General features: G+C 40.9%; 1 protein-coding gene across 3 annotated transcripts in view; it reads left to right on the top strand.

Moving 5' to 3' along the window:
- Window positions 1–23,732, top strand: part of SASH1 (SAM and SH3 domain containing 1) — a 278,424-nt gene that overhangs the window by 200,919 nt on the left and 53,773 nt on the right. For all 3 annotated transcript variants that reach the window (XM_064360587.1, XM_064360589.1, XM_064360588.1), the window contains exons 6-8: window positions 1,099–1,185; window positions 3,790–3,902; window positions 13,215–13,316. In XM_064360587.1, coding sequence (XP_064216657.1) covers window positions 1,099–1,185; window positions 3,790–3,902; window positions 13,215–13,316 — 302 coding nt within the window. The remainder of the gene's footprint in view (window positions 1–1,098; window positions 1,186–3,789; window positions 3,903–13,214; window positions 13,317–23,732) is intronic.

The raw sequence follows: 23,732 nt of genomic DNA, 5'->3' as shown, positions 1-23,732 counted from the left end.
GGCCTGGAAGCACCATAGACATGGTTCCCACGTGTCTGCTTCATTGCTTGGCACCGCCAGTCTAGACTAGGGAAACCCATCACTTTGCTGGGCCCTGCATCCAGTGATGATGGAGCCACCAGACAGACACCAAGTGGTGACAAAGCAGCTATTTTGAATGTGCCGCATCAGCATGATGGCAGACACCACTGCTGCTGCTTTTCATCTGTGAAGGATAAAGGACTGCTCTATCCATTTGTTTTACTTACTCTCGCCTTTTGCTTTGCTTTTAAAAAGGTATCACATATTATTGATGATCGGAACCCTACTACATATTAAAAATGTCTCGCTAGAGCAGCGAATTTGTTTTCCCTTGAAAGTCACTGCAGTGGTTTGGAAAGGATGGAGGTGGGGTGGGTAGAGGGAAACCCATTTGGGAGATGCCACAGCCGGATTGCAGTCCTTCTTGTCTTTGTGCGCTGGGTAAGCTGTAGGTGGGTCACCAGGTAGCCCGAATGCCAGGGACATGGGAGTCATGCCATACCGAGAACCTTGCAGACCACACTTGAGAGAGTAACAGTGGGGGCCAGACCCACAGACCCAGGGGACCCACTCCCCTGACCTGTGGGCCCAGGACATACCAACCATTCTGTCCGTGTCATTAAATCTGGAATAACAGAAATAAACCAAGGGTAGATCAACAACAGAAACAACAACAAAACAAAGTGAACTTCTTAAAATACCCTGTTTGTGGTATAGTCGAAATAACTGTGGCTAAGACCGAAGTGGGGGAAATACACTGCAAGACAAGGCCAAATTAGGCCTAGTAGTTAAACAAACATCAAAGTAAACACAAGAACTCATGGTTTGCCTTCCTTTTTGATGTTTCTGTGTTTCTCATCTTAACCCCACTGCACCATTTCTTGCTACTGGAAAATTTGCATTTCTTTTAAATAACTTTATAGGCACCTCCCATTCTTCCACTAACTGAAAGAAAAAAAAACTGTCCTTTTGTGAAATCAAAGTATTCTTACCAGCTTCAAATTATAAGGAAGAGGCTACTTTTGTTATTAATGAATTTATTGCTTGTGCTTTTACTTCCTTTTTTTTTTTTTTAAGGAAAAGGAGACTGGAAGAAGAAAAACAAGTATTTCTGGCAGAACTTCCGAAAGAACCAGAAAGGAATAATGAGACAGACTTCAAAAGGTACTGCAATGCAGCTGGCGGACAGTAGGTCCTTATAGCTCTAACATGTGAAGAAGCCTGTGCTGCTAAGTTCAGTGCATGCTCTAAGTTAGCATAACTCACTGCACGTGCCCATAAAGTGTTCAGCTTTTCTGACATTCCTGTTGTTCCTTTAAGACTTTGTCCCAGTGATTTTCCTTTTTTTAAGTCAAAGAAAACAAAAGGGGGCAAGTTCACGGTTTTTTCCCTTCATAGATCTGACAGCAGAGGCCAAATCTTTAGTTTTTTCAGTCGCACCAACCTCAGAAAGATCTTTAGTCTTCTCTTGTCGAGATCTAACCCGAAAGGGTCTAGTGAGCCCTCGCATATCTTGGTTTGGGGCTCTAGTGTCTGCATTCCCACTTAGAGCCTTTGCATTCTTCTGAACGTTTGACGCTCTTCTGCGGTGGGACGGTTCTGGGTGTTGCCCCTGGAAACTCTAGTGGTCTGACATCATGGGAATTTGCCCGGGAGGCTTTGTGAAGGGAGTTCTGCCCTAGTCTCTGCTGTGTCTTTTGTTGTTGTTTATATAGTAAGTAAATAAGTCATCCCTTTGAGGCTCAGTTATATAATTTATGTTTCCCCAGTATTCAGAGAAGAAACCAGAACAAATCTACTTCCAGATTCCAGTCCAGCTGAATGAAGTTATCAATAGATAAAAAGTTTTCCTTGATCACCAGTGACACTACTTGTTTTCCTTTACAAAATCTTAGGGTCCTGCACTGTGTGGAATGTGTCTAATTATCCATACACGTGGAAATGAGAAAAATGGATGTGAACAGCACACAAGTCACCGCACACCTGGGTTCTTTGGCAACATTCCACTTGGCTCTGTTTTTTTTTTAGTTTTCCTACTTTTAAGCATTCCCAGTTTTTTTTGTATACACTCAGCATCACTTGTGATTCAAAATAAACCTTGGATTCTAAAAAAAAGTCTAATTTAGAAAGAAAGCTAAGGAGAAAGGGAGAGGTAAAGAGGGAGAGGGAGGGAAGGAGGAAGCCCACAGTTTACCAGATAACGTGGATTTTTAAAAAATTCAACCAACTCCCCATCACCCTCTCTGCCATGTGAGGTGAGACAGATAGTAAAAAATGAAACCAGCAGGCTTCTCTCTTCACCCAGCACATGCTATTATTCCCCCTGTGTAAGTAGCAAAAGGAACTTGAGGAGTATTTTTGGATTGATTGATTACAAAATGGAAATGAGATAGGGAAATACAGGGCAATATAAATTTTAAAGTCAGCCATGCCTGAAATGGTTCCCTACAAGTCTACAGGCAGACTCTTCTCTCTGTCCCTAACACCAAAGGCAAATTAAGCCACAGCCAGGCATCCTAATGATACTGGAAGCTGGTGAAAAGTAGAAATGAGAAAGATGGGGAGGAGAGGAGGATGTGGGACTGGAGTGGGGATGTTACAGCTCATGTTCACTAGTGAGCTGTAGTGTCCTTCCCCACATGCTGACCAGAGGCACCACTGCCCAAAGTGGCTCAGATATACTGGAGACAATAGTAATCTGTTCACTCTGTAGGAAAATCTTAGGAATCTCATGGGTCATTCTCTTCTCTGCAGTTCTAGCTGCCTACAGGTGTGAGTTGGAAGTTGATTTTCCCTCAGTTGGAAACCAATTTATGACAATAATGCTTTCAGATACAGACCTGTATGGCATCCTTCTTTTGATTGACTCAACATGCTTCGTGTCTGTGATTTGCATTTGGGTTTTTTTGTTTTTTGTCTTCAGACGGAGTCTTGCTCTGTCACCCAGACTGGAGTGCAGTGGTAAGATCTCAGCTCATTGCAACCTTCGCTTCCCAGGTTCAAAGCAATTCTCCTGCTTCAGTTTCTTGAGTAGCTGGGATTACAGGTGCCTGACACCATGCATAGCTAATTTCTGTATTTTTAGTGGAGATGGGCTTTTGCTTTTTTGGCCAGGCTGGTCTCGTACTCCTGACCTCAGGTGATCCACCTGCCTTGGCCTCCCAAAGTGCTGGGATTACAGGCGTGAGCCACTGCACCGGGCTGCACTTAGTTTTGAGGAATGTTAACAGTGACATAGCTTAGTAGGAAGGTTTTGCCAGGCTGTGGATCTAGACTCTGTGACCTTCCTCCCTCTGTCATGACCTAGGGTTCTTTCCCACTTCTTTGCAAAAATATTTTCTTCTCACTTATATTTCAAATGAAAGGACACAGAGAACTCACAGCTGAAGGAGCCTTGGAATGTTTGTGTGATCCAGTTGGGTGTATGAATTAGATCTTTACTCCACTTACATTGCGAAGCTCTCTCTCACTTTCTTCCAAAACCCATCCACTGGGTGCTCCATCTCAAAGGCACTCTGATCATCTTGAAGGATTTGTTTCTACCGTGACATCCACATGTTCTGCAAGCCTGCTTCTCCATCAGAGGTGCTTATTGGCCTCTTAAAAAGCAGCGTACTTTTGCTACCCTGTTGCTTCCTCAGTAACATTCAACATAGGTAGTGTCCTGAGCAACATTCTTCCTTAGCCCGAGACAGCAGGTGTCAGCATTGACATTCTGTTTGCTCATTCGTGTTTTCATTCCTGTTATTCTTTGTCCTCAATCTCTAGGAGAAGATGTTGGTTACGTTGCCAGTGAAATAACGATGAGCGATGAGGAGCGGATTCAGCTAATGATGATGGTCAAAGAAAAGATGATCACTATTGAGGAAGCACTTGCTAGGGTAAGCATGCAGATACCTGGTTTATATTTGTGAGGACTTGGCTTCCTGAAGTGTAAAAATGTTTGGGGCCATCAAGGGGTATAGTACTCAGGTATCCCTGATATCAGATAAAATATTTATTCTGTTTACTTGATACAAGCATTCTACCTTGTGAGGTAAAACTTCCAGTCAATGAAAACATGAATGAATGAATGGCAGATATTTTTGATCTGTGGACCACATTAACAAGGAAAATGGCCTTTTGAAAAGAATATAATCAGTGTTAAAAAAATTAATTAATAAATAAGAATCCTTCTGAATGCAACTGCAAAATCCACAAGCCTTTTGAAAAGAATGTAATCAGTAGTAAAAAATTAATTATTAAATAAGAATCAAATGGAAAAGCATTATAAACATCAGGTTTTTGTTTCTGTTTTTTTTTTTTTTGAGTTGAGGTCTCACAGTGTTGCCCAGTCTATAGTGCAGTGCAGTCACAACTCACTGCAACCTGACCTCCTGGGCCTAAGCAATCCTCCCATGTCAGCCTCCTGAGTAGCTGGGACCACAGGCGTGTGCCACCACACCTACTTAATTTTTAAATGCTTTAAAGAGAGAGTCTCCTCATGTTTCCCAGCCTGGTGACAGTGAGACTCCCTCTCAAAAAAAAAGATAGTGAACATAATGAATAAATGGATGTGCTCTGACGGCTCCACTGACCAGCCGTTCTCTCATCTCTCTCCTTCTAGCTCAAGTTTCCCTATTTCTTGAAGCACAACGTATTTAAATTAGGCCAGTTAATAGCCCTGCAGTCACCTCTATGCATTTACTTGAAAGGAAGAGTAGCATGCCTCTCATTTTAAATCCAAAGCTAGGAATGATTAAGCTCATCGAGGAAGGCCTGTTGAAAGCCAGGGTAAGCCAAAAGCTAGGCCTTTGGCGTCAAACAGTTAAGCTGGGAATGCAAAGGAAAAGTTCTCGAAGGAAATGAAAAGCGCTACTCCAGTGAACACACATATGATAAGAAAATGGAACAGCCTTACTGCTGACGTGGAGGAAGTGTGAGTGGCCTGGGGAGATCCTAACAGCCATGACACTCTCGTAAGCCAAAGCCTAATCCAGAGCAAGCCCCTAACTCTTCAGTTCTATGAAGAGATAAGGAGGTGCATCTTATGATAAACAAGAAACTTTTTTTGAGAACACCAGCAAATTCATAAGATTCACTTTACTGCAATGTTCCCTTTATTGCAGTGGTCTGAAATCAAACCTGCAATACCTCTGAGGAATGCCTGTGCACAGAAATTGTTATTTAAAATCTGCCTATGACCTAGATCTCCCTAAGCAGCTTTTTAACTAATGAGCTTGACTTCTTTAAAGCATGTGTATTAATTACCCATAATAAAGCTATTAGAAAATGTCTGTTAAAGCCATTAGATGGGATGAAAGCATGCAGTATATAAAATATTGAAATCCTAAGTTAAGCTATCTTTTAAAATTACACTAAAAAAGACAGTACACTGAGGTTTGTTTTGCAAATTTCATTCTTTTCAAATGCTTTTTCAGCTTACAGTGGTGTTTCACATATTAATTCTTTTTAGCCTTTTTCATTTTGATCGTCATTTGTATGTGATAACTGGGTTTTAGGGGTGTGATGAATCACGGTTTTACAGTTTACAGTGGGAAAATATCCATCAATGAAATCAAATTCATACGAATGAAACAGAGTGGACCTAATTGTCTTGATTTGAACATGGGCAAAATTTTTCTCAACATGATGATGTCTGCCTCCAAATGGTGCATAGACCATCTTCTCTTCTGTTGAGTTGTCCTATAATCACTGATCAGGATTCAAAGCCACAAGCTCCACCCAGGTGTATTGAAACCCTTGATTGACAGTGGGAGATAAACCCATCTGGGAGCCTGGAGGAGTGGTGTGTCCTATCACACCCTCTGAGGCAGTTTAGCCATTCTCAGTATAGTCAGTACAGGAAGTCTGAGTCTTAACTTCTATATGGTGATCAAATAAGTTTCCATCTTTCTTTTCCTTGAGACACAGTTTTGCTCTTTTTGCCCAGACTGGAGTGCAATGGCGCGATCTCAGCTCACCGTAACCTCCACTTCCTGGGTTCAAGCGATTATCCTGCCTCAGCCTCCAGGAGTAGCTGGATTACAGGCACGCGTCACCACGCCCAGCTAATTTTGTATTTTTAGTAGAGACAGGGATTCATCCAGTTGGCCAGGCTGGTCTTGAACTCCTAACCTTAGGTGATACACCTGCCTTGGCCTCCCAAAGTGCTGGGGAGTTTCAGTCTTGAGCAGGTCATAAGTTAAAGAATGTAGATCCTCTCCATGGACAGTTTTCTGCTTCAGACAACATTTTTCATGAAGTATTTCATCTCTGGCTATGAAGCAGCTCATTTAGGCACCAGTAGTTGAGGATGTGTGCTGCCCTGAGAACAGTCTAATAAGCAGCTCTGTGACTTCTTCATCTGCCAACGGACGCTCTTCCTTGTCTGTAGAATCTACTAAAGTTTGGAGAATGCCTTGGATTTTTTCTTCTGGTTTCTTTGTTTCTGGGTTGCCTTACTGACAACAGTCCTGCTCTCAATGAGCTTTGTAGCTGCTTCTGCAACCACACAAACGTGGCCAAGGAGGCCGCACCCAGGGCAAAGGTTGAAGCCTCCACTCACATCTACACTCAGCTCACTGCAATCTCTGCCTCCTGGGTTCAAGCAATTCTCCTGCCTCAGCCTCCTGAGTAGCTGGGAGTACAGGCACTTGTGGCTAATTGTTTGCATTTTTAGTAGAGACTGGGTTTCACCATGTTGGCCAGGATGGTCTTGATCTCTTGACCTAGTGATCCACTCGCCTCGGTCTCCCAAAGTGCTGGGGTTACAGGCGTGAGCCACCGCGCCCGGCCTAAGTTCACTATCTTATATGTTCAGATTTGTGGTTCCCCAAAATAGTTAAAATATTAACATCCAGGGTCATGGATCACAGGTCACCATAACAGATGTAATAAGAATGTAAGGTTTGAAACACTGTAGGAATTACCAAAATGTGACGCTGAGACTCAGAGTGCACCTATGCTGTTAGAGGAATGGCGCCGATAAACTTGTTCCATGCCGGGCTGCCACAAACCTTCAATTCATAAAAACACAGTTTCTGTGATGTGCAGCAGAGTGAAGCTCACTCAGTAGAATGAGGTGTGCCTGCACAAATGTTCATTGCAGCACTGTTTACAGTAGCAAAGACCTGGGACCAACCCAAATGCCCATCGATGATAGACTGGACAGGAAAAATCTGGCACATATACAACATGGAATATTATGCAGCCGTCAAAAATGATGAGTTCGCGTCCTTTGTAGGGACATGGATGAACCTAGAAACCATCATTCTCAGCAAACTGACACAAGAACACAAAATCAAACACTGCATGTTCTCACTCATAGGCGGGTGTTGAACAATGAGAATACATGGACATAGGGAGAGGAGCACTACACACTGGGGTCTGTTGGGGGGAAATAGGGGAAGGACAGCAGGGGTGGGGAGTTGGGGAGAGATAGCATGGGGAGAAATGCCACATATAGGTGAAGGGGAGGAAGGCAGCAAATCATACTGCCACGTATGCACCTATGCAACAGTCTTGCATGTTCTTCACATGTACCCCAAAACCTAAAATGCAATTAAAAAAAAAAAAGAATGAAGTGTGCCTGTACCAGTTTTAAGGGCTTATATAGCTCTTGGCAAGTAAGTTCCAGATATTCAGATCTTTTACTAATTCTATAAGCTGTAGAAAGCCCATACTTGGAAGTTATCGGTTATTCATTTATGTGAGTAATTTGTGTGTGTGTTGGGGTGGGTGAAGATAAGGGAATACACTCACATTTTAAAGCCTTGGATAAAAGAGAATAGTAGTACGTTTTTTGGCATGATAATAGTCAGCATTGATGGAGCTATGTGGTAGAAAAATATGTCTTTTGCAATTTTAACTGGAAACACTGTCTATAGGTAATTGAGAGAGATCTATGACCATGATTTAATAATCACATTTCCTTAAAAGTGATTATTTACACTAAAGACTGCTCAAGTCAATGTGATCTAATTGTTAAGTATTACACATTGATTTATCTGATGATGTATGTATCTGATTCAAACACGATATCCATGTGAAAGTCAGAAGTAAAGTCCTTTGGAGATTGAGAAAAGAGCACTTAATGTTTGTCACTGTCACTGATATTTTGGCATCATGAAATTTTTTTTTTGAGACAGGGTCTCGCTCTGTAGCCCAGGCTAGAGTGCAGTGGCATGATCAATGGTTCACTGCAGCCTCGACCTCCCAGGCTCAATTGGGTCTCATGCCTCAATTTCCTGAGTAGCTGGGACTCTAGGCACATGCCACCACACCTGGCTAAATTTTTTTTTTTTTTTTTTTTTGGAGAGAGAGTCTCACTCTGTTGCCTAGGCTGGAACGCAGTGATGTGATCTTGGCTCACTGCAACCTCTACCTCTCAGGTTCAAGCAATTCTCCTGTTTCAGCCTCCCAAGTAGCTGGGACTACAAGCGTGCACCACCACTGACTAATTTTTTGTATTTTAGTAGAGATGGGGTTTCACCATGTTGGCCAGGCTGGTCTCGAACTTCTGACCTCAAGTAATCCACCTGCCTTGGCCTCCAGAGTGCTGGGATTACAGGCGTGAGCCACCACACCTGGCCTCATCTGGCTAATGTTATTATTATTATTATTACTTTATTTTTGTAGAGACAAGGTTTCACAATGTTGCCCAAGTTGGTCTTGAACTCCTGGTTTTAAGTGATCTTATCACCTCAGCCTCCCAGTGTGCTGATTACAGTGGCATGAGCCACTGTGCCTGGCCCAAACTTTTCTTAATTCCAGGTGTCATATATCTGATTCCCTGGAAGCAGAGCCTGAGACAGGGATTCTTGTGTATCTTAGTCTATTTACTGTTGCTATAAAGGAATACCAGAGACTGGGTAACTTAAAAGAGGTTTATTTGGCTCATGATTCTGCCTGCCGGGAGACTGGGCCATCTAAGGAAAACCTCAGGCTGTTTATGCTGGAAGGTGGTGTGTGCAGAGATCACTTGGTGAAAAGAAACAAGAGGGAGAGGGGAGGTGCCTGGCTCTTTTTTAACACCTGCTCTTTGGGGAACAAATAGAGTGAAAAAAATCACGTTCCCCACCCCTCCCCAGGGTATTAAGAAATTCTTAAGGGATCCTCCCCCATGGCCCCAAGCACCTCTCTTTATGCCCCCATCCCCAGTGTTGGAATTCAATTTCGGTGTATGGTTTGGGGAAAGAGACATCCAAACTATAGCATTGTGCAAGTGGCTTATTGAAAGAAGGCTTTTAAGAGAAACCTCTAAGTGAGGGACAAGGATGAGAGAAGGATGAAGTTGGACAGAGATGTGATTTCAGAAGGAGTCTAGCCTCAGCCTGATTCCAAAGGGAGTGGGGAGCCCTGGAGGTTGAATGGCATTATAGAATTTGTCATGCCAGGGATAAGGTGTCTGAAAGTTGACTGGGGACAGGGAGCAGCCATCTAGATATCTTTGAGGAGACAGCTTCTTTTAGTCATGTTCTCTAGAGCAGGGTGTGTGAATTTATACCGACTTGACATTCTTATAAAGTCGTAAAGGTAATCTGGGCATCTGGTTTACCAGAGCACAAGCTTATGAACCAGGGTCCTAGATGTATTATGATGTATTATTGAGTCATTTCCTTGTAAAAGCTATTGTGTATCAAATCACAGAGATTTGGACACATAGAGAAGCTCATAGAATCCATAGGAAGTTTTTAAAAAATTGATCCCATGGTGAGAAGTTGGAAAGGATGTATCTCAAAAGAAGCAGAAAAGAACTTAATCACATCTTCAGGTGTCTGAAGAGTTGTTAAAGAGTACATCTTTCGGATGTCCTGGACAATGTTTTGATTGTTTGTTTGTTTTTAAAATCTCTACTGAGGACAGATTTCCTTCTGAAATGAATTTAAAAAGCAGCTGGAGTGGATTTTGGTTTAATATAATATAAATGCTCTTTATAGTAAGTACTAGTAGAAATTGGAACATTATGATATATCTGTCCCTAAAGGTCTCCAAGATGGAATAAGCATTACTCTTTTAAAGATGGCCATCATTCTAAAAAATCGTGTCATGGACTTGAACTGTGAGAAAACAGTTAGAATAGGGAACAAAGGATGTGAGGGAATGTTTCTGCTTAAGACAAACACACACTCACATAAACACACACAAACTCATATAAACACACACACACTTTAAAATGTCATTATTTTTTAACTTCTGGAATTAATGTGTAAAACACTACAGATTTGCTTTAAAAGGTACACATTCTTTAATGAAAATCACAAATAGTCATGCCTTCATTAAATTATAATTAAGCCAAAACTTCCTGAAGCAAAGTGGAATATAAAAATGTAATTACACACGTAATTATCTACGTAATAACCTGTGTAATTACATAGATTTTTTTTTTCCTGCGCAGTACACTTAAAGAAAAAAAGAGATCTTCTTTTGTAACTTTAAAATACTCTGAGTTGTGTAACTAGGATAATTAAAAAACAGTTGCTGGTGCGGTGGCTCATGCCTCTAATCCCAGCACTTTGAGAGGCTGAGGCAGTGGACCACTTGAGCTCAGGAGTTCAACACCAGCCTGGGCAACATCTTGAAACTCCATCTCTACAAAAAATACAAAAAAAATTAGCTAGATGTGGTGCCATGCCCCTGTAGTCCCAGCTACTTGGGAGGCTGAGATGGGAGGATTGCTGGAATCAGGGAGTTCAAGGATACAGTGAGCCGTAACTGCACTACTGTACTCCAGCCTGGACAACAGAGTGAGACCCTGTTACAGAGAACAAACCAAAAAACCAGTTCTGTGGCAAAGTTTGGGTAGGGCACAGAATTAAAATCTCTATCAGAAGAGCACACGTGTTTCAGCCCCAAAGTAGATAGCAGAGATGAGCAAACAGCAACAAAAAAAATTGTCTATATATGATTGACTAGTTAGAAATTGGTACCTGTTTTCATTAACAATGAAAGTTATTTAGTGGCTCTTAGTAGTTGGGGCCAAGGTTGGGTATAAACATGGACTAAAGACCTGAAGACCTGATAATCTCACGATAATCCAATTTTCCAACAGGCAGATACTTTCAATCATACAGGGAGAACGTAGCATTTCACAAGCCAATATATCAAAATGGAAAGAACATCCTAGTGTATAACATAAATAGACTGTAAAGACTGGAACATTCTAAGTATCCCTAATGTAATACAAAGATTAAGATGATTCATACCCCTAGTACGAAAACATTTCAACATGCCAAGTTAATGTGAACTTTGAGCTTTGTTTTCTCTGAAAGCACAATGGTGACAATAATAGTACTATAATAACTCTATTGCTTAGATACGGTGTGCTAAGAGTTTAGCTGCATTATCTTAGTTAATTCTGGTAACAGCTCTGTAAGATAGATTTATTGTCATGCCTGTTTTCCAGGTGGAGGAACAGAAACATAGAGGGCTTAAATGATTTGTCCTCAGGGCTCCCAGCTGGTGTGTGGTTCTGCATTCAAGCTCTTACTATAATCAATACTGCCTACCTCCTCCCACATACATGCAGAGAAGAATTTCGTAGTTGAAATCACAGTTGTGAATGTGGCTTTTTCCTAGAGGAATATTTGTCATTGTAGTGGCGCTACCACCTCCTTAAGCTCCGGGGCTTCGGGATTGTCCAGTCACCGTGGCATGGGCTGTCAGGTTCAGTTATTTCTGTTTTTAAGTTGCTTGGCTCATGAAACATGATTTGATCACTGTCTTAAATTCATATCTGCACACTCCTTTATAATAGGATTTTAAGGCAGTGACAATTGTTTTGAACTCCAGAGCTCAAGTTCTGTGTGACACCTGGACTGTCTCACATATGCCATTCTGAAAGATCTCATCTTGCTAAGTTAAATTTGCTCACTTATTTGAGAAGTATAGTAAAAGAGGTTATAAAAATTTTTTTTAAAGTAACTCTGCTCACTTTGCTATAGCATATGTATATATTTTAAGGCAGAATTTCACTTGTGTCACCCGGGCTAGAGTGCAGTGGCACAATCTTGGCTCATTGCAACCCCCACCTCCCAGGTTCAAGCGATTCTCAACCTCCTGTGTATCTGGGATTACAGGCATACACCACCATGCATGCCCAGCTAACTTTTGTGGTTTCACCATGTTGGCCAGGCTGGTCTCAATCTTCTGACCTCAGATTATCCACCTACCCTCAGGCTCTCGCCCCGCCTGCTATAGCATTTCAGTTGTCTTTCTGTGTTTTTCAAAAACCAGAAACCTTGTTTCTGAACCTAAACTTTCAATATTTCAAAGGTCTCAATAGAGAGACCACCCTCAAAGGTCTCCGGGAAACCCCATAACGTTTATTAGCTGATAACATTGGATTAGCAACTTGAAGCCATTTTGAGCAAGACAAGCATGTGATTTTTAAAACTCTGTTTCAGGGCCAGGTGTGGTGGCTCACACCTGTAACCTTGGCATTTTGGAAGGCTGAGAGGGTAGATCACTTGAGCTCAGGAGTTTGAGACCAGCCTGGCCAACATGGCAAAACTCCATCTCTGCAAAAAGATAACAAAAATTAGGTGGGCATGGTGGTGCATGCCTGTAGCCCCAGCTACCCAGGATGCTGAGGTGGGAGGATCGCTTGAGCCCGGAAGGTCAAGTCTGCGTGAGCCATGTTTGTACCACTGCACTGCAGCCTGGGTGACAGAGTGAGGCCCTGTCTCAACAAAAACAACAACAAATATATATATATATATATATATATATATTTGTTTCAGGGTTTGACCCTGTTTCACTAAAATGTCTATAGTCTTATCATTTTCTCTTCCTAAAAAGGACATGCATGTTTTTGACTTACAGACTTGGGAAGGTAATTCAGAGGCCAAACTACAGACAATTTCTGTATAATCAAGCTGAAGAAACATTAAGTTTTGATGTTGGAGGGGGAAAGTGAAGATTCTTTCTGGAACACAGGATACCAAGAGTCCATTGTGCCTGTTGATTTGACTTAGATGAAAACCCAACGGACAGGGTCCTTACCTTCCTCTTGGTTTTGGGAAAGGTGTCTTTGGCTGACGCTTAGTTATCAATACTGGCATGAAGAAGGTGCCCAAAGTGATCTCTGCTGCTTGAGCACAAGATTTTCAACCAGGAACCTAGATGTATTATTTGAGTCGTTTCCTTGTAAAAGGTCTGGCCAGTGTCTGGCCATTATTTCCACTTCAGTATTCCATTTCTTCTTGTTGCAGCTGAAGGAATATGAGGCCCAGCACCGGCAGTCGGCAGCTCTGGACCCTGCCGACTGGCCAGATGGTTCTTACTCAACATTTGATGGCTCGTCAAACTGCAATGTAAGTTTACCATGACTTTCTTTGACATCTTGATCACCTGCGCCGACAAGGGACAGTCTTCACCATTTCAGCATTTGGATTTCTTCTTTTTTTCTTTTTTTTTTTTTGAGACAGAGTCTCACTCTGTCGCCAGGTGCCAGGCTGGAGTGCAGTGGCACAATCTCAGCTTACTGCAACCTCCGCCTCTCGGATTCAAGCAATTCTTCTGCCTCAGCCTCCCGAGTAGCTGGGACTACAGGCGCACACCACCATGCCCAGCTAATTTTTGTATTTTCAGTAGAGACGGGGTTTTACAATGTTGGCCAGGGTGGTCTCGATCTCTTGGCCTTGTAATCGGCCCGCCTCAGCCTCCCAAAGTGCTGGGATTACAACCTTGAGCCACCGTGCCCGGCCTGGATTTCTTTTCACAGCTTCCAGCTCACAACTGGGTCTGCAAAGAGGTGTCTATATAGGTTGCTTATTTTCTCTACCTGACAGAGACTCAGTTACAGTCAAAATAGTGTTATTGTGCTGGGGTTTTGTTTTTTATTTATTTTATTGCAGTAAAGTATCATAACATGACATTTACCATATCAACTATTTTAAAGTGTTTGGCGATACTGATACTGTTAATGATATTGATCATTAAGTTCACATTGCTGTGCAACCAGCATCATAATCCACTTCCAGAAGTTTTCACCATTTCAAACAGAAACTCTGTTCCGATTAAACAATAACTTGCCCTACGCCCCTGCCTCACACCTCCACACACACCCTGCCCCACACCTCCACACACACCCTGCCCCACACCTCCACACACACCCTGCCTCACACCTCCACACACACCCTGCCCCAGCAACCACCATCCTATTTTCTGTCTCTGTGAATTTGTCTACTCTCAGGAGCTCATATAAGTGGCATTATACAATATTTGTGTGTCTGGTTTATTTCACCTAGCATAATTCTTTCAAAGTTCATCCATGCTGCAGCGTATATCAGAACTTCATTCCTTTTTATGGATGAATAATATTCCACTATATGTATATACCATATTTTGTTTATCCACTCATCTGTTAATGGACACTTAGGTTGCTTCCAGCTCTTAGCCATTATGAACAATGCTACTGTTAACACTAGTATACAAGTTTCTCTGAGTCTCTGCTTTCAAATCTTTTGCATATACCTAGCACATACCTAGGGGCAGAATTTCTGGATCATATAATAATTCCATATTTACCTTTTTGAGGAAATGCCATATTTTTTTTCACAGTAGCTGTATCATTTTATCTTCCTGCCAATAATGCACAAAGGTTCCAAATTCTTTACTTCCTCATCAACACCTGTTATTGTCCTCTTTTTTGATGATAATTATCCTAATGGTTTGAAATGGTATCTCATCATGACTTTGCTTTGCATTTCCCTCAAGCGTCTTTTATATATTCACTGGCCATTCGTGTAACAGCTTTGTAGAAACGTCTAAGTCTTTTGCCTGGTCTTCAGCTCTGTTGTTGCGCTGCTGTTGTTAGGTTGCAGGAGTTCTTTCTATTTTCTGGATATTAATTCCTTATCAGATACACAGTTTGTAAATATTTCTTCCTACTCTGTGGGTTGCCTTTTAATTAAGATAGTGTCCTTAACGCACTCACTTTTAAATTTTAAAATCCAGTGTGTCAATTTGTTTTTTTGTTGCCCGTGCTTTTGGTGTCATATCCAAAAAATCATTGCCAAATCTAATATCATAAAGATGTTTCCCTCTGTTTTTTTCTGAGGGTTTCGTAGTTTTAGCCTTTAAGTTTAGGTTTTTAATCTCTTTTGAGTTAATGTATGTATATGATGAAATGTATGGGTCCAACTTCATTTATTTGCATGTGAATATCCAGTTTTCCCAGAACCATTTGTTGAAAAGAATATCCTTTCCTCATTTTATGGTCATGGCATAGTTATTGAAAATTAATTGATCATATATGTGATGATGTATTTCCAGCTCTCTATTTTATTCCATTGGACTATCTCTGTCATTTTGCTAATACCGTGCTGTTTTGATTACCATAGCTTTATAGTAAGTTTTGAAATTAGGAAATATGACACCTTGAATTTTGTTCTTGTTTTTTAAGATTGTTTTGGCTATTTAAAGTTTCCTTGCGATTCCACATTAATCTTAGTTTGAGTTTTTCTATTTTTAAAAAAATATATCTTTGGAATTTTGATAGGGATTACATTGACTCTTTAGATTGATTTGGGTAATATTATTTTAACTGTATGAAATCTTTCAGTCAATGAACATGGGGTATCTTTCCATTTATTTATGTCTTCTTTAATTTCAGCAGTTTTGCAGTTTTCAGTATACAAGTCTTGCTTCCTTAAGTTTATTTCTAAATATTCTTTCTGATGTTATTGTAAATGACAATGTTTTCTTAATTTTTTTCAAACTGTTCATTGCTAGTGTATAAAAATGCAGTAGATTTTCATGCATTGATTTTCTATCCTGTCACTTTGCTGAATTTATTAGCTATATAGGCCGTGTGTGTGTGTGTGTGTGCGCGTGTGTGTATAGTCTCAGGGTTTTCTGTATATAAATCATGTCCTCAGGAGGCTAAGGTGGGAAGATTGCATGAACCCAGAAGGCCAAGGCTGCAGTGAGCTGTGATCGTATCACTGCACTCCATTCTGTCTGAAAAAAACAAAACAAAAAAACCCAAAAACCAAGATCATGTCATCTGTCAAAAAAAGGAGATAATTTAACTTTTTCATTTGCAATTTGCATATCTTGTATTATTCACACTGTTTCAATTTGCATACCTTGTATTATTCACACTGTTTCAATGACCAAAACAGTGCATCTTATTCTACAAGTTCCACTGGGATGATAGGAATGAAGGCTTCAGAATTTCATATAGACTTATTTTTTTTTCTTTTGAGATGGAGTCTTGCTCTGTCACCCAGACTGGAGTGCAGTGGCGTGATCTCGGCTCACTGCATCCTCTGCCTCCCGGGTTCTAGCAATTCTCCTGCCTTAGCCTCTCGAGTAGCTAGGACTAAAGGCACGCGCCCCCATGCCTGGTTAATTTTTGTATTTTTTAGTAGAGATGGGGTTTTGCCATCTTGGCCAGGCTGTTCTCAAACTCCTGACCTCATGGTCTGCCTGCCATGGCCTCCCAAAGTGCTGGGATTATAGGCATGAGCACAGCTCCCCGCCTCATGTAGACATTTTAAGGTATCATCCTCATATTGTGTGGAGCAGAAACAGAAGGAATTACCTCTTTTCATGTATTAGGTAGTTGTTGTGTTTTGTTTTTAGGATATTTCATCCTTAAAATTTGGAAACAACTCCATCTCCCTGTCTTCAGCCTCTTGTCTTTTCCTATCTATGTTCCATACAACAGTCATCTTTCTAAAACATCCCTCTTTTCTTGCAATTATGTTTTGAACAGCCTAATGGTTTTCCATATCTATAAGATAAATTCCAAACTTTTTGGCACATTTAAGATTCTATGTGATCTGGCTTTAATCAGTTTCTTAAATCTCATATTCTATCTCCACACCCAGTACCCTCTACACCAGACATACTGAACCCCATATGCATCATGGAACAAACCTTGTACTTTTCATTCTTCTGTACTTTAACTCACATAATTTTCTTTACCTAAAATGTTTTCCTTCAGATTTTTCCTGGTGAAAAATCTGTAAGTTTCTCAAGGTGGAGTCCAACTGTCTTTTCATCTGTGAAACCTTCCTTCCCATCCTCAAGCGTATTTATTGCTTCCTATTATGTGCTTTTGTTAAACTGGCTTTATAGATTAAAGCTAAGCAGTTATCCTGGAATTTTGAAATTGATTGCACATATTTCAGCGTCCTTGGAAGTAGTTACCTCCTTGGGCAAGAAAGACTGTATTCTTTGTCTCTCCAATGTCCAGCTCCTATAGAAATATTTAAGAACATTGTATTTGAACATAAATTTTTTGTTGTTGTTGTTGAGACGGAGTCTCATTCTGTCACCAGGTCTGAAGTGCAGTGGCATGATCTCAGCTCACTGCAACATCTGCCTCCTGGGTTCAAGCAATTATCCTGCCTCAGTGTCCCGAGTAGCTGGAATTACAGGCATGCGCTACCATGCCTGGCTGTTTTTTCTATTTTTAGTAGAGATGGGGTTTTGCCATGTTGGTCAGGCTGATTTTGAACCCCTGACCTCAGGTGATTCACCCGCCTCGACCTCCCAAAGTGCTGGGATTACAGGCATGAACCACCGTGCCCAGCCTGAACATTCATTCTTCCTGGTTGCTTTAAGACCATAATTTATGTCTTGCAACTACAGATTCAGTTTTTACCTTTCTTTGCATCTGAACAACAAATGATGGTTTATCAGAAATGAATATAATCCTCCTAACATCTCCTTGATTTCCTGAATCAAGCACCAGATTTCCATTGCAGCTAAAAATCAAAGGATTATGAATTTGAAAGCCCTGCCTGGTTTACTTTTGTGTGAAAGAGACTGAGACGTTACCATTTATAATAATAAATGTGTCATAGGCCAGCCGGCAGTGTGTCTTGGGATGATGAGGTAATCAATAGAGCCATGTCCTCTGTTTTCAATGTGCTCTAATCCTCAAGTCCTAAAGTCTAACGTAATATGAATGTAAATCATGAACCTAAAGGATCATGAGGAATAAGTACAGTAACTCAGGACTGATTCAAACCCAACATGGGGAAGAAAACAAAGAGCCAGTTGTCCCTACTGGGTCCCTTAGTATAAGACCCACTGTATACTGCCCTGATTAATAGCATCTGAGTCGAGGGAGAGGTTAGAAGACTTTGAGCATTCAGAGAAACAGAACTGTAGTAAAACCTCACACATTTAGACTTCAAAGAGAGAAACTTGTTTTGTTTAGGAAGAAGTTAATGTAAGTTGGGTATTATCAAGCATTTAGAACAAGCTGCTAAGAAGGCATTATTAAGCATTGGTTTATGAGACCCCTTTCAGAGGGCTGGTCAGAACCATTACCTAGATAGAAGTTGTGAGAGTGAATTGGCTTCTTCTTAATAGTTGGAACATTTCATTCTCTTCAGCATTTCTCTGTTCATCTGGGAGGCATTTATGGAGCCCTTGGTATATAGCAAGCATTGTGTTAGATATTTGGGTTATAAAAGTAAAGGAGAAAGAGACAGGCCCTGTTCTGGCAGTTAATGCTTTAGAGCAGAGGTTAAAATCACAGCCATGTGGCCGGGCACAGTGGCTCATGCCTGTAATTGCAGCACTTTGGGAGGCCGAGGCTGGCGGATTACCTGAGGTCAGGAGTTTGAGACCAGCCTGGCCAACATGGTGAAACCCCATCGCTATAAAAATACAAAAAAAAAAAAAAATTAGCTGGACATGGTGGCATGCGCCTGTAGTCACAGCTACTTGGAAGGCCGAGGCAGGAGAATCATTTGAACCCAGGAGGCAGAGGTTGCAGGGAGTGAGATCACAGGACTGCACTCCAGCCTGGGCAATAGAGCAAGACTCCATCTCATAAAATATAAATAAATAAAATCACATTCATGTGTGTGCACACAGCTTTGAGATGCCATGTACACATTTATATTACTCACTTCTTACCAAATTGTTTCTTCATAGATGCCTCGCAAATAAATTCAGCCTGTCTTAGTTAGACCTAGGGCCAGAAATACCATATGCTTCTTCCTCTCAGAGCATAATTTTCCAGAAGTTCTCAAGAGTGACTTCTCTTTTGGCTGAGAGGCGTAGGTGATGATAGGCTACTCAGCAGTGCGTTTTCTGAAGCAGTTCATTAACCTTTGTATTTTGCTAGCTGACTGTCTGCCAACACCCATGCCCACCTCCGGTCATGCTGTTCAGAACTGCAACCCACCACCATCACCACTGAAATTTGCTTGACCTTGATCGTAGTCCTAAGGTATATATATATGACCCTTGCCTCTCTTACTCTGGCTTTAGCCTGTTTTGCATTTTTATGAAGAGTTGGCCAGAAACCCCATCCAATATATTCATTCTCATTATTTTAGATTTGCCTCTATTGCAGAGCAGTTAATTTCAGAATTCAGCCACCATAGGGAATAGGCGCTTTGGATACCTTTTGTGCAGGGGCTGGGGCGTTTCTGTTTTCTATCGATTCCTTTCCAGAGTACGGAGATGTGAATAGCCCACTGGCTCCAGTCAGGAATGCCCAGGCCATGAAAGTTTTAGGGATCATAAGGCCTTTGTCACCAGACCTCAATGCCTATATTGATGCCTGTCATGCCTTAGGATTTCATTTGCATTGATTTCACAGGCTTCCCTACCCCCGTCGCTGAAATTAGATAATCGCGTGTTGCCTCATAATAAATCCATATGCACATTCCTAGTTTCCAAGAGTGTAAAGTGCTAAAGATAGTTACCAGGGGAAGTGAAAAATAGCTTTCTCTCTGCCAGAGAAGAATCTGTTTTGTGCTGTTTTCCATTAATAATAAACTTCTGTTGGGAGTGCTAAAAGTTTTAAGAGAGATTTTTGGTTGAGAGCTTAGCTCAATTTCTTAGGAAATGTCTGCACATTTATTTATTATTTTTCATTTTAATTTAGCTTGGTGAGTTTATTTTTTCCTTTGCCTCCTGTGAGGGGGGAACGATTGTCAGAATTCTCATTTTATGCTATCAGCTTTGTGCTGAAGGTTCAGTTTACTTTCTAGTTAAGAAGATATTTGAAGAAATTATAATCTCTGTCTTACCGGATTTTCTAGTTTTTTACTAACATAAGTTTTAGCAAATTCTATTTTTAGAAAGCTGGTGGGTAAGAGTTAGTGATCTGTACCTGGTACTTGAATATTAATAAAAATGTTTGCAGTGAAAGATCTTTCCAAATGAAATGAAAGATCATTTGATTGTAATCTTACTTAAAATGTTTTAAAAATATGTAAAAAGCATGAAGAAAAATGAAAGCAACAACCATGATGACAAAGCACAAGATCGGCCAGAGTCATCTTTACCGCTCAGTTGCTTCACTTCATACAAAAACGTGTTCCAGGAAAAGTTGGAATTGCGTTTCTGTAGCTGGAGCTCGTCACCAGAATGAAGCATCTCTAGGGACCTGTTATTGTGAAGTGAGTAAAGCAAGTCATCGTTTCGTCATTGATCACTTTTGCATTTAGGGAGTTTTAGAGTTGGGAAATATTTGTGTAAAGAATGTTGTAACTGTGGCCTTGTAACACCAGCTTACCTCCATGTGTGCACCTCTTCATAGCCCTCCATTCGATCATAGGGCCGTTTTTGTCACTAACTTGGTTTGAGGTACGGAGAGCCATGTGATTGAACTGTGTCCAAAACTTTGGGCCACAGAGACAGAGTGCCATGGAGCTATTTTCAGTGTTTCCTTGATTGAGGACTTCCAGGTTCTCAACTAAAATATCCACAGATTATAAGATCTTTCAGTTGGCACCTTTTAAATCTTTTTGAGACTTTCTAAAATTGTAAACCATAAACATGTCTCTCTCCAATGACCAGGTTTTACTTAGAGTTTTCAGTGTCCTTTTACCTGCCTCAATAACAGACATTGTTTTCAAGCCAGAGGATTCAGGTTTGAGGTTTTGGAAGGAAAGGTTTTCATAGCCCTTGTTGAAATAGAACATTCTGAAAGATAATTTATTAAGAACAATTCTGATGTGCTGAAAGCCAGAGTACCTGCAGAAATCCCTTTTAAGTGGTTCTTATGGTGAATGGCTTAATTTCCATTATGACAAAAGAAAAGGCTAACAATGTAATCCCTTTATACAGAATATGGTGTGAGAACAGCACACACACTCCTAAGGCGCCCTGAGCAGTTGTGATTTCACTGCTTTCTGGAGCAGAGTGACAGCGTCCTTCTACTTGTATAACCACTGTCCTCTTTTTTAGAATCTGCTATTCTGAGCTCAACTTGAAATTTTAAAGATTGACTATTCTTGCTGTGTTTATTTTGAATTTTTTTTTTTAAACTAGAGTAACTTTTAGATACTATCAATAGGTTAAAGTTTACCAGAAGTTTTATTTTTATATTTCAAAGGTGTTAACATATAAACCAATATCATTAGCTTCATCATATGGAAAAGTCTGACTGCAAAGAAGATTTCTTTAATGGTAGCATATGATGAATTTACAAAATCTTCTCCCACCTGTAAATATTTCCAGCAATCCGCCAGGCGCGGTGGCTCACGCCTGTAGTCCCAGCACTTTGGGAGGCTGAGGTGGGTGGATCATGAGGTCAAGAGATCCAGACCATCCTGGCCAACATGTTGAAACACCGTCTCTACTAAAATACAAAAATTAGCCAGGCGTGGTGGCGTGCACCTCTAGTCCCAGCTACTCAGGGGGCTGAGGCAGGAGAATTGCTTGAACCTGGGAAGTGGAGGTTACAGTGAGCCAAGATTGCACCACTGCACTCCAGCCTGGTGACAGAACGAGATTCCATCTCAAAAACTAAAAATAAATAAATAAATAAATAAATATTCCCAGCAATCTCAAAAATGTGTGTGATTTTTATAGTTTCGCTGTCTTGGATGGCAGTGAATATTTACTGGATGCATAAATTGTGTGAAGAGTGACACATGCTATAGTACTTGAATTGGCGTTATAGGTACAATGAAACTATCCCAAAGAAAATGGTGGATTTTATTTCTACTGGCTTTCTCTTCTTGTAATTACTTATTTATTGATTTATTTTTTGAGAACGAGTCTCGCTCTGTCACCCAGGCTGGAGTGCAGTGGTATGATCTCAGCTCACTGCAACCTCCACCTCTGGGGTTCAAGCAGTTCTCCTGCCTCAGCCTCTGGAGTAGCTGGGATTACAGGCACCCGCCACCATGCCTGACTAATTTTTTTTTTTTTTTTTTTTTTTGGATTTTTTAGTAGAGACAGGGTTTCACCATTTCGGCCAGGCTGGTCTCAAACTCCTGACCTCAGGTGATCTGCCTGCCTCAGCCTCCCAAAGTACTGGGATTACAGGCGTGAAGTTTTTTTGTTGTTGTTAAGGAAGTTTAAGAGAGGATAGATTCCAAGTATAAAAATAACTTTCTTTCTGAATAAGCATTTTGCTTTTTAATGGTGTTTACTTTTTTTTTCCACTGCTTCTCTTTTCCTAAGGGATCTTTTCATAATTCTTAAGTGTGTGGGTTTAAATTTAAAAGGGTCCTAATTGGCAAGATGCTTTTTGGTTTACAGCTAGAAAATGGGTCTGCTTATTGAAGCTCCAATGATTTCTTAGCTGGGCTTACACATAAAGTGCTTGGTTATGTTCTTCAGTTCTTTATTTCTCACAGAAGAAGAGTTTACTTGTTTGACTTGTAATATGACCAGGAGAAAGAAGAAACAAGGCATAGCAATAATTTATCAGAAGGTGTTTATGCCCCGTATTCTTGGGACAGGTATCAGCAATTCTGTATACCATGCATGCAGTATTACCTGTGTAGATGAACCCTTTTCAGAAATCTTTCTACATGTAACTATGTTAAAATTAATTTTTAATGGCTGGGTGCGATGGCCCATGCCTGTAATCCCAGCACTTTGAGATGCCGAGGCAGGAGGATCACTTGGAGGCCAGGAGTTCACTATCAGCATGGGCTCTATGAAAAATAAAAAAGTTAGCTGGGCATAGTGGCACATGTCTGTAGTCCCAGCTACTCAAGAGGCTGAGTTGGGAGGATTCCTTGATCCAAGAGGCTGAGTCTGCAGCGAGCTATGATTAGACCACTGCACTCCAGCCTAGGTGACAGAGCGAGACCCTGTCTCAAAAAAAAAAAAAGTAAAAAATTTTTTAAAAAAGTAAAATAATGCATACTGATCTTAGTCTTTTAATGTGTTTGAGACCCTCATATGATTATTCTGATTTTTATGGATAATTCTTATAAATTTTCATTTTATTTGGCTGGGTAGGAGATTATAGGAGGAAATACTACTCTGTATTTTAATAAAACCATGATTCTGAAACTGATGATAGTAAAATAGGAATACATTAAAATTCTTATTAAAAGAATCAAAGTAACGATTCCTTTAATCTGCAGCTTAGGGTGAGACTAAAGGAAAAATCAAACCACTGGAAAAATAGACACAGTAAGATGTTTTGAGAAATACCCATTTTGTTCCAACTGGCTATAAGCTGCCCAGGTGCCATTGCTTAGGTGGCTTCTTGTCACTTCTTCTCTTCTGCTCTCCCATTCCCAGTCTTCTACCTGGGACAGGGGCCAAAGTTTCAGGCATATATTTGTTGAGTCCCTTCATATCCCCATGTTTCCACAAAGTTACGCAAGAAGGAAGCTGTTGCCTCTACTAGTCCCTGGAAACCAGGCTTTCGCCCAACGTGGGCAGGAGAGGAGACTGGTTAAGCTCAGACTTGAGTCAGACCTTGGGCTCAGATCCAAATCTGCCACCTATTTGCTCTGCATCTGTGGCCAGCCTCTTCAGCTCTTTGTTACTTAATG

This window comes from Aotus nancymaae, unplaced genomic scaffold (genome assembly GCF_030222135.1).
Source record: "Aotus nancymaae isolate 86718 unplaced genomic scaffold, 86718_ANA_hifiasm-v0.15.2.pri h1tg000040l, whole genome shotgun sequence".
In the NCBI taxonomy this organism is placed as follows: domain Eukaryota; kingdom Metazoa; phylum Chordata; class Mammalia; order Primates; family Aotidae; genus Aotus; species Aotus nancymaae.
Note: the sequence above shows the minus strand (reverse complement) of the source record. Positions and strands in the feature narration are given on the sequence as shown.